The sequence below is a fragment of the Cololabis saira genome, chromosome 6 (genome assembly GCF_033807715.1).
Source record: "Cololabis saira isolate AMF1-May2022 chromosome 6, fColSai1.1, whole genome shotgun sequence".
NCBI lineage: Eukaryota > Metazoa > Chordata > Actinopteri > Beloniformes > Belonidae > Cololabis > Cololabis saira.
The window spans coordinates 9,716,017-9,729,375 of NC_084592.1; the positions used below are offsets into that span (position 1 = coordinate 9,716,017).

General features: G+C 45.9%; 1 protein-coding gene across 1 annotated transcript in view; it reads left to right on the top strand.

Moving 5' to 3' along the window:
- vwa8 (von Willebrand factor A domain containing 8) overlaps positions 1 to 13,359 on the top strand; it is a 119,457-nt gene that overhangs the window by 97,875 nt on the left and 8,223 nt on the right. Inside the window, exons 39-42 of the mRNA XM_061723236.1 lie at positions 439 to 595; positions 6,645 to 6,753; positions 11,259 to 11,384; positions 11,901 to 12,059. Coding sequence (XP_061579220.1) covers positions 439 to 595; positions 6,645 to 6,753; positions 11,259 to 11,384; positions 11,901 to 12,059 — 551 coding nt within the window. The remainder of the gene's footprint in view (positions 1 to 438; positions 596 to 6,644; positions 6,754 to 11,258; positions 11,385 to 11,900; positions 12,060 to 13,359) is intronic.

The window sequence follows — 13,359 nt, forward strand, 5'->3', positions numbered from 1 at the left end:
ATGTGTTTCTTACTGGATTTGCAATATGAACAAATTCCTGCCTGTCCACCAAAGTTTGTCTGAAGCCTGTGACGGCCTTGTACACAAACATTACCATGACCGATGGCCTGAAATGAGTTTCAGAGGGCAGAGGTCTGCTCAGAACCCGCTCCACCTGCTCAACGTCTTTAGAGAGTATGAAGTACTTATACAGGCTCATACAGGAGCTACTGTAAGTGAAGAAGGATAATTATTGTGATGGAACAACCGGTCAGTTCATCCACTAGTCACTCAGCAGATAGCATATCTCTCCCATCTCTCCATGGCCCAGTTATGAACCCAGACCTTTGGGAAGATTTAGTAGCTTAACTGACCTGAAGGTCTGAACTGAACTTCAGTCAAGTAGGAAAAAGTAAAAAATCCCGATGAATGGAATGTAATTGAGAGTTCTGTCTTCAGGCGGTAGAGACACTGCAGGGCTGGGAGGCAAAGGGGGCCCCTATCGCCTGGACGCAGGACACAAGGTCTACCAGGTTTCCCAGGCCGAGAAAGACGCTGTCCCAGAAGAAGTCCGCAGGGCGGCCCGGGAAATGGGTGAGAAGGCCTTCAAAGACAGGTGAGAGGCGTGAAAATGTCAGTGTGAGCTCTGAACTAATCTTATCGAGATAGAAACGGAGTTCGCTCCACAGGTGGGGAAGAGTTGGAGTGGTTCAGATGTTTGGGACGGAATGTCTTTCTCATCTCTGGAAACTTCCCAGAATGGAAGCGCGAGGGAAGTGTAATGTAGAACAGGTGTGTGTGTGTGTGTGTGTGTGTGTGTGTGTGGGAGGGGGGGGGCATCTATATTGTCAATAAGACATTCCAGGTATAAGGTGCCCCATCCTGGACAAACAGCAACAGGCTGCACTGCCCAGCTGCATGGCTGGAGTCAATAACGGTCGATCCCACCGGGCAACACACACACACACACACACACACACACACACACACACACACAGCATACTGTGCACAGTTCTGTGCATACATTCACTTCAGAGCGGAGGGCTGAGAGGACGTCACCTTCAGCAGCGCGGCAATGAAGGGGGTCTCTGTTCCCTCTCGTCTCTCTCTCCTGCCCCCTCTCCCTCCTCTTTTCCCTGCACTGCGTTGCTCGTACACTGGCTGCTTTCTCTCTGAGGGGACAGCCTCTCTGCCTCTCTTCATCCCCTCTTCCTTTGTCTCTTGTCTCCATTCCTTCCATCAGCACCCTCGTTTCTCTGCGTTTCTACCGCCTCCGCGTCTCCCAGAGTTCCTCTGAGCCCGGACGATATCGTGTAGGTACAAGTTAATGTCACTCCACGTGAGTGCTCCCTAAAGCAACACGTGTGAAGGGCTGCGTCCTTTTCTCTTTGATGCCAAAGGGCATGTCTGGCAGGCTTTTTACAGCCTTCATCAATCAAATGACATAATCCATCCAGAAGTCCTCAAGCATGTGACACACTTGAGCAAATATCGGGGAAAGGAATTCCTGAAGATCTCCACGAGAACATGCACCAACACACACGTACACACACGCTTCTTGGGTCATGTTTCTGGATGTGTCCCGAGGCCTCTTTCTCATTCTTCTGACTTATACCAGAACCCGTTCTTCTGAGGGGCACCTGCAGGCTCAAAAATCACTCTCATGTATCTTCAAACCTTCACGGCGTCTCTTCTCATGGCCCGTTTGATCCGAGACTCTTGAATTTTAGTGCTAAACTCAACTCTGACTGCCTTGACAACCTGCTTCATGGCGTACCTTTCTGATTGCAGAAACTTTGGCCGAACTTGTAGTGAATTAAGAGGAAAAATACAAAGCAAACACATGAAAGTCAAGACGGGCGTCCTTCAGCTGTGAACCCTTAAGAATCACACCCACCGAGAAGGAAAACATGGGTGTAGTGCCAGCTGAAGTTCTTCCTGTCGTCTCATATTTCTTGATTTATGTATAGACAGAGGCGCGCATTGACCATGCGAGATAATTACAAGACAGCCAGATTGGGGAGTAAGTCAATCAAATGTTTAAGAGAACGTCTAAGAGAAGTGCTAAGCCACAATAAAAACAGAGGCCTTCTTGTTTATTTATGCTGCTTTTCTAATTCGATGGATCATAATATGCTCAATAAATCCTTAAGAGAAATGCTGTGGCCGTCCGTGGCCTCGCAGAGCAATGCCTTGTGGACGAGAGGCATCTGCTCGTCCACCCTGTTAGACTGAAGGGAGTGTCAGCCCAAATCCTTGTTTTTGTGGTTGCGTGTGAAATGTCAGCGTGCCTCCACCTTACTGAGTAAAACCGCGTCTTTCTCACCGTCTGTCACTCGGCTGCTTTTCCGCGTTGGAGTCAGCATTCAGGAATTTAAAAGGAAATGGCTGCAGAGACGGGCCAAGCAGTCTGCTCACCACATCACTCTCGAGCATCCTCACACACACACACACACACACACACACACACACACACACACACACACACACACACACACACACACACACACACACACACACACACACACAGAAGCGCATATAGTCACACGGGGAGGTGGGGAGGAATTCTGGGATGTACTGTTTGGTGCACTGACATGTTGTGGTGTGAATGCAGAGGGACAGACAAAGACGCTCTGTGTGCCAGACAAAAATAACTGGACTGTGATGTAAGTGTTGAATGCAACCAGAGGGCAATTAATTTAATAAGACATGAATGGAATACATTGAATCATACATTTTTAAATATCTGCAAAAATCAAACCTACAATGTACTGTCTAGGCTAAATATGCTTTTACTTCAGTTTTATCCCATTGGGATACAAATGTTGGAATAGTTTCAAGCCCAAATGTCCCAACCGAGTGTTTATGTACCCATAGTCTTTGTTTATGTATTCGTAGTCCAGCCATTGTTTTATTTTGTAGGGCACCATCCAAGTGACACAACAGAATCGGGACCCGTGACTAGTAAAACGCTTCACCTCTGACCACATCTTTCATTTTGGACCATTGTTATGTACTGGAATTTACGGTGTACATCAGGGCTTTGTGCTTGGATCCCCTGCTCTTCATCAGATCATCCAACAACCTCAGCTCCCATTTTTATTTACATATAGCACTGAACAGCAGCCTGCATTAAATTAATATCTTGTCGTCATCTAACTGACTCTTAAAGCCTTGCACCAAAAGGTGGGGGATCTCCTTAATAACACTGAACTTTAGCTCGCCACTCTTGGAGATTAGAAACATTGCTGTCATTGAGGACTCCACCTTCTCATTTTAAAACCACATCAAGTCTGCTTTCCTTAACATCAAAAACAAAAAAAACACTCCTGGTTCCAGCCATCACTCTCCAACTCGGATGCAGATAGCCTCATCCACACCTTCAGCCCCACCAATCTGTGTGATTGCAACAGAGTCCTGTTGCCATTTCCACCCAAGTCTGAGACGGTACAGTCAGATTCTGATACTGAATCTTTGATTAGTGGCTAATATTGAGCATCAGTCTGATACCAGTCTGACATCATCTCAGAGGTGCAGCAGTCCATCACGAAGCTGATTGCCTGCATTTCTTTTAGCCTAGGTGACATCTTGTATGTTCAGTCTCAGTCTTACAATTTAGAGAGTGCGGTTCAGAGATGTATTTGAACCCTGACAACTACACTATGACCCCAAATGTTCAATTAAGAGATGAAAATTAATATATGGACGACAGATAGGATAATCCAGGCTTTCTCCAGAGTTGGCTATTACAAAAGGATTTGTAATGTATGCTTTTCACCTGATGGCTCCATAAATACTTAATATGGTTGCTCATGTTACATGAGGCAGCCTCAGCCATGCTTAAGGAGCATTCTAGCGTAAAATAACGCCATACTTCCAACATAATGCTGATGCAAAACAGAGAGCCGAGTCCAACAAGTCACGTCCCACTGCTTCTCCAGTTGCAAAGCACGATTGTGTAACTTGCTCTGCTGGTCCAGTCTTGTTCCAGTCTTCATTTCAGTAGAGGAGGAGACGTTTTCGACTGAAGACTTTCAATCAGTGAACTGGGTGAAGAATGAGTTGTGTTGAGCTCCAGGGCCTCCAGAGCAACTCCTAGCACAGTCAGCCCCTGGGCGCCGAAAAGGGGGGGTAGAGGAGACGGATTCTAAGGACCCATGATTGAGGGGGGCCCAGAGAGGCCCCAAATGATGATGAAATGATAATACTAAAAAGTTATTAACTAACATATAATCAAAAATGTTTTATTTCCCCCTTTCCCCTCTCTGTATTTATGTAAAACGGTTCAGTCTGACTGGATCAGCCGCAGGCATCGCACCAGCGGTGCTCAGTTCTTCCCCTACTGTAATGATGGTCAAATATACCATTAAAATGCATAATTGTTTGTAAAATAGCATTATAAAATGCCCCTGCTGTGTTGGGGGTCCTGTAAAGATTATTTTCTTGGGGCCCAAAATCCCTAGTTTCTTTCGTTCACTGACTCCTGCAGAAAAAAGTATGAGGCTGATGTGGAAGAGAGGGATAAGATTAATGCCAAAATAAGAGGAAGTAAAAGGTAATAGAGAAGAAAGAAGTCAAAGATAAGGAGAAGAATAGAAACAGAAAGTAGTGGAAGATTGATTTTTCTGTCTTTGCCTTCATTGTTCTCAGCTCTAAGTTTCATACATGCCGTCAAGCTTTCAAACTCACCGCTATTTATTCAACCTTCACCAAACAGATTTCATGAGAACCTCACGTCTTTGAAATTGTCACTTCAATTTATCTTTGCAAGAAGATCTTCCAGGTGTTGGTTTAGCTCATCGTGGCTGTACGTTTCATCTGAGCGAGTGTGTGCGTGTGTCAGGTGCATGCATGATCTCTTCTGATTGCATGGGTGATGACACTGCAGTCTACACAACTTAGGCTGCTGCCCACACACACACACACAGATTTGTCTCAGTCGGTCATGCATTAATCCCGCGGCTCTCCATCATCCCTCAGTTCTCGCCGGTGCTTTGAAGTCACAGCTTTACATTGCCTGAGTGGTCACGCTCCCGTTGTCACCAAAAGTATCAAGCACCTGGAAAAGACCACCATCGCACACATGCACGGACACACGAGCGTTTTTGTCCCCGAGGATGATTCTATGTTTGTGTATTAGTAATGCTTTAGTACCTGCACAGTAGGATTACACCAATAAGCCTGGGAGAGGGGGCGCAGCCCACCTGTGCTGTCATGTCCGCAGGTGTGTTTTTGAAGTTTGTTTGTGACCCCCGTGTCAGCTTGTGCACAGGAGAGATCTGCACTGCAAGATTAATGGGTTGGTGACGTATGTTGGACCTAAAGCCAAACTTTCCAGTGTCACAAAGGTGGTTTTTCCTTCAGCCTTATCGGGATCACCATGGTAACCTCCACACCTGACCAGCTCTAGAGGAGGCTTCGGCGGCTTGAAAACCTAACCATGCCCCTTGGCTTTTTTTTTGTGCTTTGTTGCCTTACCTCCTGCAGTAACGGGGGGTCGGGGTCACGTTCTTGAAAAGTGTAGTTTATAACAGACTTATAACTTTTTTTCCCGCCCTCTTGGTTATGCTCTTTTACGCGGCCACTAGTTAGCGATCTTTTTCTGAATGGTTTATCCGACTTTTTCCGGTTACAGTAAATCAAAGAGATAAGGACAACTATTGTGCAAAAAACCAAAACAAAAAAAAACATATAAACGAAGAAAAGAGCCCTGGAAGTTCACTACTGCTTCAAACCGGAAACCGGAAATGAGTTGCTTCCAAGCGAACCAATCACAGCCCTCTCTGTCTGCGTGTGGTCTGCGTCGCCTCGACGCGTAGTTACAATTTTCGGGAGGTGCACGTCAGTGACGGCGCAGATGACGGCGTGTGGTCTGCGTGGACGAAAACCACACGCCGTAGGCACGGCGTCGTTTTGACGCAGAACCATATTTCAGCCTTTAGTCGGGCTGTACTTGAACCAAACTGAAACTATTGAGATCGATCTGTTCGTGCCAGATACTGCGTCCTAATCAGAGTTATTCCAGGATGTTTACGCACCCCACGCTTAGCCGAGCTAGTGATTGCCCCGGGACTCCCCCTTCTGGAAGTGACGACACCGGGAAAGCCAGAATATCAACACAGTAGAAGAAGAGGAACAACAAAGAAGGAACCGGAAGAACGCCAACGCAAAAGTGCTTGTGGCGCCACCTAGCATCACAGAGTCGAACACACCTCACTCAGTAATCGATTGTCTTCTCGCGCGTGTATACTTGGATTTCTCGGAAAGTTTCATCCTTAGCTAGATTGCTGCCAATAGCTTGATTTTAGATGTTCATGTAACCGTACTGACTGGTATTTGCTGCCTTGTGGAGCATAGTTGTTACCACCATCTGCTGACGGCACCAACCAATGTGATGGAAATGAGTCTGATGTACATTTTCTATCTTACGACATTTCAAAAGTTGACTTTCATAGAAAGCATGGTTGTTGTCTTATAGTGTATTAGGTGATAGTCTTTGACATGAAGTTCATTTCAGTTATGTCACTTGGTTTCCAACAACAAATGTCTTGATGGCCTTTCATGCAGAAAATGAAAGGCAATATTACACATATGACGCAGGATTCAATGCGAATATAATGAATCCACCGATACATGAAATGCTACGTCTGCTCTTCTGCTTTCAGGTTGAAGGAGATTGACATGAGCGAGTACGACGCTGAGACATACGAGCGCTTCTCCAGCGCAGTGAGGAGGCAAGTTCAGTCACTGCGCATCATCCTGGACAGCTTACAGGTTGGCATCGCCCCACTTGGCATCACCCTGAACGTTATGCAAGGTTCCTATTTTAAAACTTTGGGCTCTTTCCTCCTGCAGCTGTGATCCGCCTGAGCGGCGTCATCCAGCCGTATCACGTTAATAATCAAGCACCAGCATTTATTTGTGGCCGTCAAAACAAAAGTTTTGTGATCATGAAGTCGGCAGATGACCGTTGTTTGACCAACAGCCAGCCATTGTGTCTAGGTCAGGGGGAGGGGCTGCATCCCAGGGGTCGTCTGATTGGTTGACGTGACTGAAAATGAAAAGCGTGGGGAGTTGTGGCAAGAAATCAAGTGTGTGAGATTGTCTCCATTTCAATGTTTGGGTTTCCACTTTCCTTCCTTTGTTTGCGCTTCGTAGGGCGAGCGTCTCCAGTGCGTGCGTGCGTGCGTGCGTGCGTGCGTGCGTGCGTGCGTGCGTGCGTGCGTGCGTGCGTGCGTGCGTGCGTGCGTGCGTGCGTGCGTGCGTGCGTGCGTGCGTAACGAGAGGGAAATCACACTGCAGTGATTACAGAGCAGTGGCACTGAGCCCTGCTGTATTATTCTCCTATCCAGGTGTTGAGCTGTGTTTGTATGTGTTGTTGTTTTTGAGTGGGTGTTGGAGGGTGTATGAGCACACGTGTGTGTGTGTGGGCTTGTGTGTGTGTGCTTGTGTTTTCCATCCAGGTGTTTTGCAGCCTGGCTTTGAACATGAGCCGTGGTTATTGTTTGTGTTTGTGCTTGTAGCCCGGGGCTTCTTTCTCACTGTAAAGATGATGGAGATTATCCCAATCCCAGCAGGCGAGACACCATGAAGTCATGTTTTGTTCTTACCATACCTGTGGAGTGATTCAAAAGTCCCTCTTACACACACACACACATGAGCGCATACATACTCACCCTTGCTCTAAACATAGCTGGCAAGCTTTCAATGAACTGTATTGTTTCCATCTGCTCTTGGAAAATCCCTAACCACGTTGTTCGGAGCAGCCCTCCTGACGTAAAGATCTGTCATTATCAAGACTGTCAGCCAGGAAAAGCAGTCGTAACCGGACAGAAATTTACTTGGCGAGTCAAAACGGCTTTTCATGAATTAATCAGAGTAATAACTTGTCTCTTCAGTACCCAGGACTCCCAGAGGTGTCCTGTCTTGTTAGGATGTCTCAGGAGACGGTGGTCGTATAGAAACATCACGTAGGAGATGGCATGAGATTAGAGGATATATGCTTACAAACAAAATGGATGAATAAATATTCATAAACACCTTCAAAAAGCTTAAAGGTTGGCTAATAAATTAAGTAATTAGTAACCAATGAATAAAAGTTTGGTGATTTATTTAAACCAGTCTCTTTTTTTAACTCTAACCTGAAGGTTGGGACGTTGGCTGTATAGAGGGACGTAGTATAGTTTAAATATCTCCCAGTTCTTTTAGATACAAGTGTCAACATATGGAAATGAATCTGAGTCCGTAATGAAGGTGTGTGACATGAGCCAGACAAAAGATACTTGATTTTGCAGGTTGGCTTGAGGGATCTCTCGTGTTAATTCAGCTCCCTGCAAGAGTTGATGTGACTGTTTTACTCCCATTTCTAAACTATTCCCTCGCGTATGAGTTTCTGCAGGACAACCCCAACTCCAGGGTGTGTCTATTTCTTGTTCAGCCCATTTCCACCTGCGCAACATCTCCCATCCTCCGTTTCTCCCTTTCACCTAAAAGCACCACCGTTCTGGTTCCCAGCCTGGTAATTTCCCGTCCTGAATACTGTGACTCTCTTCTGCTTGGTCTACCCGTCAAGGCCATACATGAACTGCACCTGGTTAAAAATTCTGTCACCAGAACCCCGTCCATGACTCAACAGTTAACCTTCCTCTCGTCTTCTAAAGTAGGAGCGTTTTTTTCAATCCCACACTTTCAAATAAGAGTTCTTGAGAAGGATTCATGAAGATTAACATGTACATGTGGGCAAATCGTTTCTGCAACAATGAGCAAGGGTTTATACAACATTTTCTCCACTGGGCCTCAAGTCTTTTTGCGATGCACAGCTGTGAGTCATAAGCAGAAATCTTTGGCCTGTGGACGATCGACGAGTCTTGACGGTACATTCTCACCCCGACGCCGTCCTGCACCGCCGTTTGTTTGTCTGTCTCTAAATGCACCATATAAACATGGTTGGTTTATTTCCAAAGCATTACCTCGTGCAGTCGATTAAAGTTATTAAGTTGCCATCTGCTTCTCTTGATGTATGTGAACGTGTTTAATTCCTGAACCAAACAGGAAGTGAGGCCAAAATTATTAATGTGTATAAAAAGTGAGACTCTCCTGTGCATTTTCGTAGACACCCTGTAGAGGACCTCTGCATGTCGTGTTTTAGAAAATAATTAAATTCAATTTTATTTATATAGTTTACAAGAGAAGTTTTCTTAAGGATCTTTCCAGAAACTCCCCTAGTGGGAGAAAAACCTTAAGCCAAACAGCAGGAAGAAAAACTCCCCTTTAGGAGGGAAGAAACCTGGATCAGAACCTCGACCATGAGGGGGGACCCTCTTGCTGAAGATTATCTAGGCAGAGCAGGAAAAGAGAAAACAGATGGAGAGAATGAAGAACAGAGAAAGGAGAGACACAATGGCTATCTGGTGCACTACACGAATAACTACCGGTATATAAACAGGTGTAGATATCAGACACTGAAGTGGTCAGAGGGGGGGACTGCAGGTCAGGATGTCAGCAAGCATATAGCAGACATCTACACACAGGTGGAAGCAGCAGTGGGATGATCAGAGGGGGAGACTGCAGGTCAGGATGCAGCTCCTGAAGCTCTGGCCTGCAAACATGCACAGAAGAGAAAAGGAGGGGGCAGACCAGCACAACAAACTACGAGAACAATTATGGTTATGTACTAATTAATATCTGAGAGTTGATCTGAGGAACAGATGATGACATCCGTTCGCTGACTGATGCCCCCATGTCTGGTACATCTGAGTTCCTATCTGCAAGTCTGGTGGGAGTGGCTTTGAGAGTATGGGAGTATTCGATGCCTGAGAAGGGCAGTCTGCTCCTGACGCAGTCGGGCTCCACAGAGTCCTGATTTCCCCATCAGGGAGTCGGTCTGGCTCACACCGAGACATTGAGACACCCAAGAACTGGAGCAAATTCTCCGGAAAAATATCTGAGCTATGCTGTTGAAGAAATGAGTGCCCACATTTTGTCTGTTTTGGCAACTTTTTAAGAAGTTAAATCATGAATAAAATCTGTTCATGACATTCTTTATGTCGGCATCCTGGCTTCATGCTTTGTGCGGTATTTGAGTTGCCTCAGTGTGGATTATATAACACACATCTCCGTTTACACCCGCAATCTTTGTTTGCGCTGTGTTGTGTTTTCACTTTGCACTCACTTGATGTTTATCTGCAGAAAAGTGACACGTCAATGCCTATCAATGCTGCGGTGTCACAGGACCCGTGCCTGGCGTTATCTTTGTTCTTTTGTGTGTGTTAACGTCATCTGTTGTGTGCAGCAGGTGGGGACTGGCGCGCTGTGTTCCTCCTTTTGTCACACGTCTCTTCAGCAGAGCAGCTCTTTTCCTCTGAGTGATGTTGCACTTCCTCTCTCCTGCCGTCGTAAACGATTCCAGTAAAAAGTCGCTTCCAAACTAAAACGGGGGAGAGCTCCGGGGCGACCCTGGCCTCCTGCCCCCTTTTGTTGAGTCTGCGTGGGTGACAGGAAAGGTGCTGAAAGCTGATGAATGCATGCACATTCTTAGCGTGATTTTAGCGTGTTGAATGCCTCTCTAGAAGCAGGACCATCACCCCTCCATAAATGTATTGTGTTGATACAGTGGTGTAAGAGAGTGACACATCAGACGACCCAGCTGCAAAATGGAAAACAGAACATGAGCACATTTATTTACATGTATTTTAGGACGACCACTACTGCTGTTTCATTCAACAACATTGATTTTAAACCCGATAGGGAGAAGGTAGGAAGGTGCGACCTTCACTCCTGTGGAGGAGCTGGTGCTCAGCAGCGGTGCAGGGCGACCCGTCCTGGATGTAATTCCTGGGGGCACCAGCTACAAGCCAGCTGCCTCTCAGGATATCTGGATATCTCGATTCAGTCCCATCGTACGCATGATGGAGTTTGTTCACCTCCTGGCCAGCAGTTGCCGTGCAGACATGTTCCGCTGTACAAAAAAGTCCCAGTGGTTTAAAAAAAAAAAAAAAAAAAAAAAAGTCTACATAGATGTTGTCATCTCTATGGACATGTCATCCTGGAAGATGTTAATAAAGAGATTCAACTGAAAAATTATAGATTTCTACCATAAAGATGTCGGGATGAGAGGATGCATAAATCTTTGTTTTTGTTAAAATGTGTTTTGTTCTTGAATTTTCTACTTATTGTTGTGTTTTCTGCTACGCTGCAATCTGCAATTTGCTGAAACACGTTTCTTTGTGTTGACTTTGTTGTTGTGCTACATACATGACATGTATACGTGTGTGTTTCAGGCCAAAGGAAAGGAGCGGCAGTGGTTGAAGAACCAGGCTCTGGGAGAGCTGGATGATGCTAAGATCATTGACGGACTGACTGGAGAGAAGGCGATTTATAAGCGCAGGGGCGAACTGGAGCCAGAGGTAGTGGACCATGTGTCTGTGTGTGTGTGGACCGTGTGTGTGTGTGTGTGGTTCGGCAGTTATTTTCATACTTAAATGATCTTGGTTATCACCCACCACGCATGCTTCCAGACTCTCACATGTAATTTCAGCGTTTATCTGTCAGATGATACATTCCAGTGGTGGTTGTGAGATTATTATTGCGTCCTGCGAGGCTGCTCAGGCTCACGTACGGTGTCTCGTCATTACTCATGTTGTCACACGGGCTTGAATAAACCCACAGAGTGATGGTTCCCACTCCAATTACACAAACACACTAACCACAATGTGCATGCTTGTGTTTCTATCTTATTTAGCTCCAAGATTTGCGCATGTATATTTTTTGCCTGGCCTAAAAGACTGTGTTAAAGTAACTGGGCCCAGTTTTAGAACCCCTGGCCTTGTGTTTGCTACACCTAGACCAGCAGAACTGTGCATTTAACCTTCATGTAATAATTATCTGCTGCTGATCCGCCGTGGTTTCCCGCGTTTCTGCAGCTGGGCAGTCCGCAGCAGAAGCCGAAGCGCCTGCGGGTGCTGGCCGACGTGTCGGGAAGCATGTACCGCTTCAACGGCGTGGACGGCAGGCTGGAGCGCTCCATGGAGGCCGTGTGCATGGTCATGGAGGCTCTGGAGAGCTATGAGCACAAGTTCAAGGTGAGGATGTCGTAGCACAGTGTCATTCTCCAGCAGCCTGCACACATGGAAGTTCACGGGGACTCTTGAATGCTTTTCTCCTCCTGCATCAAGAATATTCCTCGTGAATTCTTGATTTACTTCGTTACAGCAGTGCGAACCAAAAGCACTCACGTTTCATAGTAACAAATGTCAAGGAGCCATAAAAGAAAGGTAGTCAGTAAACACGCACAATAATGTTTTATATCAAAGCCCTTGTAATGTGATTGCAAGGGTTCATATCAAATATGCACTTAGATACAGTGAAGGACATTGTTTTGCAGCTACCAGTGTTAGCTACGACTACACAGTGTTATTTAAATTGCTAATTCTTTTTGTCGAATGAGAATTCTTATTTTTTTAAATACCTGACATGTTTCAGCGATTCCTTTCACCGTCATCAGAGTAACAAGATGGTGCGTGTGTGACCCGCCATCAGCTGATGTTAAAAGAACCTAAACCTACAAATTTTTTTCTGACCAAAAGAATTAGCTAATTAAATTGTAAAGCCATGGACAAATTTATTAAATTAATTTATTTATTCAATCATTACAGTGTTATGATGTTATAATAATTATTTTTAAACTCAAGCTGTCTGTTCACACCGTCTGATTTTAAGCCTGATTTACAAGCCACAAGCTTGCTGAAGATAAAAACCCTTGTTTGGAGGTAAATGACGGGTTGACTGATATGTGTGGTTTACTCGATGCTCGCTGCCACATCTTTGAAGCCAGACGGCCTGCGACTTCATGACAGGCACTTGGATCTCTGACCACCGTACAAACAGACAGCCGTGTGTGAGACTGGAGAGTTACAGTTCCCACCGGTGACTGTACTCTTCTCTTCACTCCGTACACGTCTGACCTCCAGTACGACTCAGAGTCCTGTCATCTCCAGCTGCACTCGGATCACGCTGCTGCTGCTGCTGCTGCGACGGCGGCGGCGGTCAGGTGTGGCTGGGAGACTGAATACAGAGACGGGTGGGGACAGAGCAGGCTGCATTTCTCTAGGAAGCTCAGGTCTTTCTGTGTTGGTAGCAAGATGTTCCCGATCCTCTGTACATCTGTGGGAGAGGAGATCCATCCAGACTCAGACCCAGGGACTTACAGAAACAGAACAAACCAACAAAAAGGTTTTACTCCGTGCTGGAGGCTGTTCTGGGGCTTATTGTGCAAACAAAACAATGGTTCATAAAATACTAACCATAATTTACAACCATTAGAAACAAGGGCACAGTCTTTTTGCTCCATCCCATAACTACTGTGACCGCACCAAATATAAA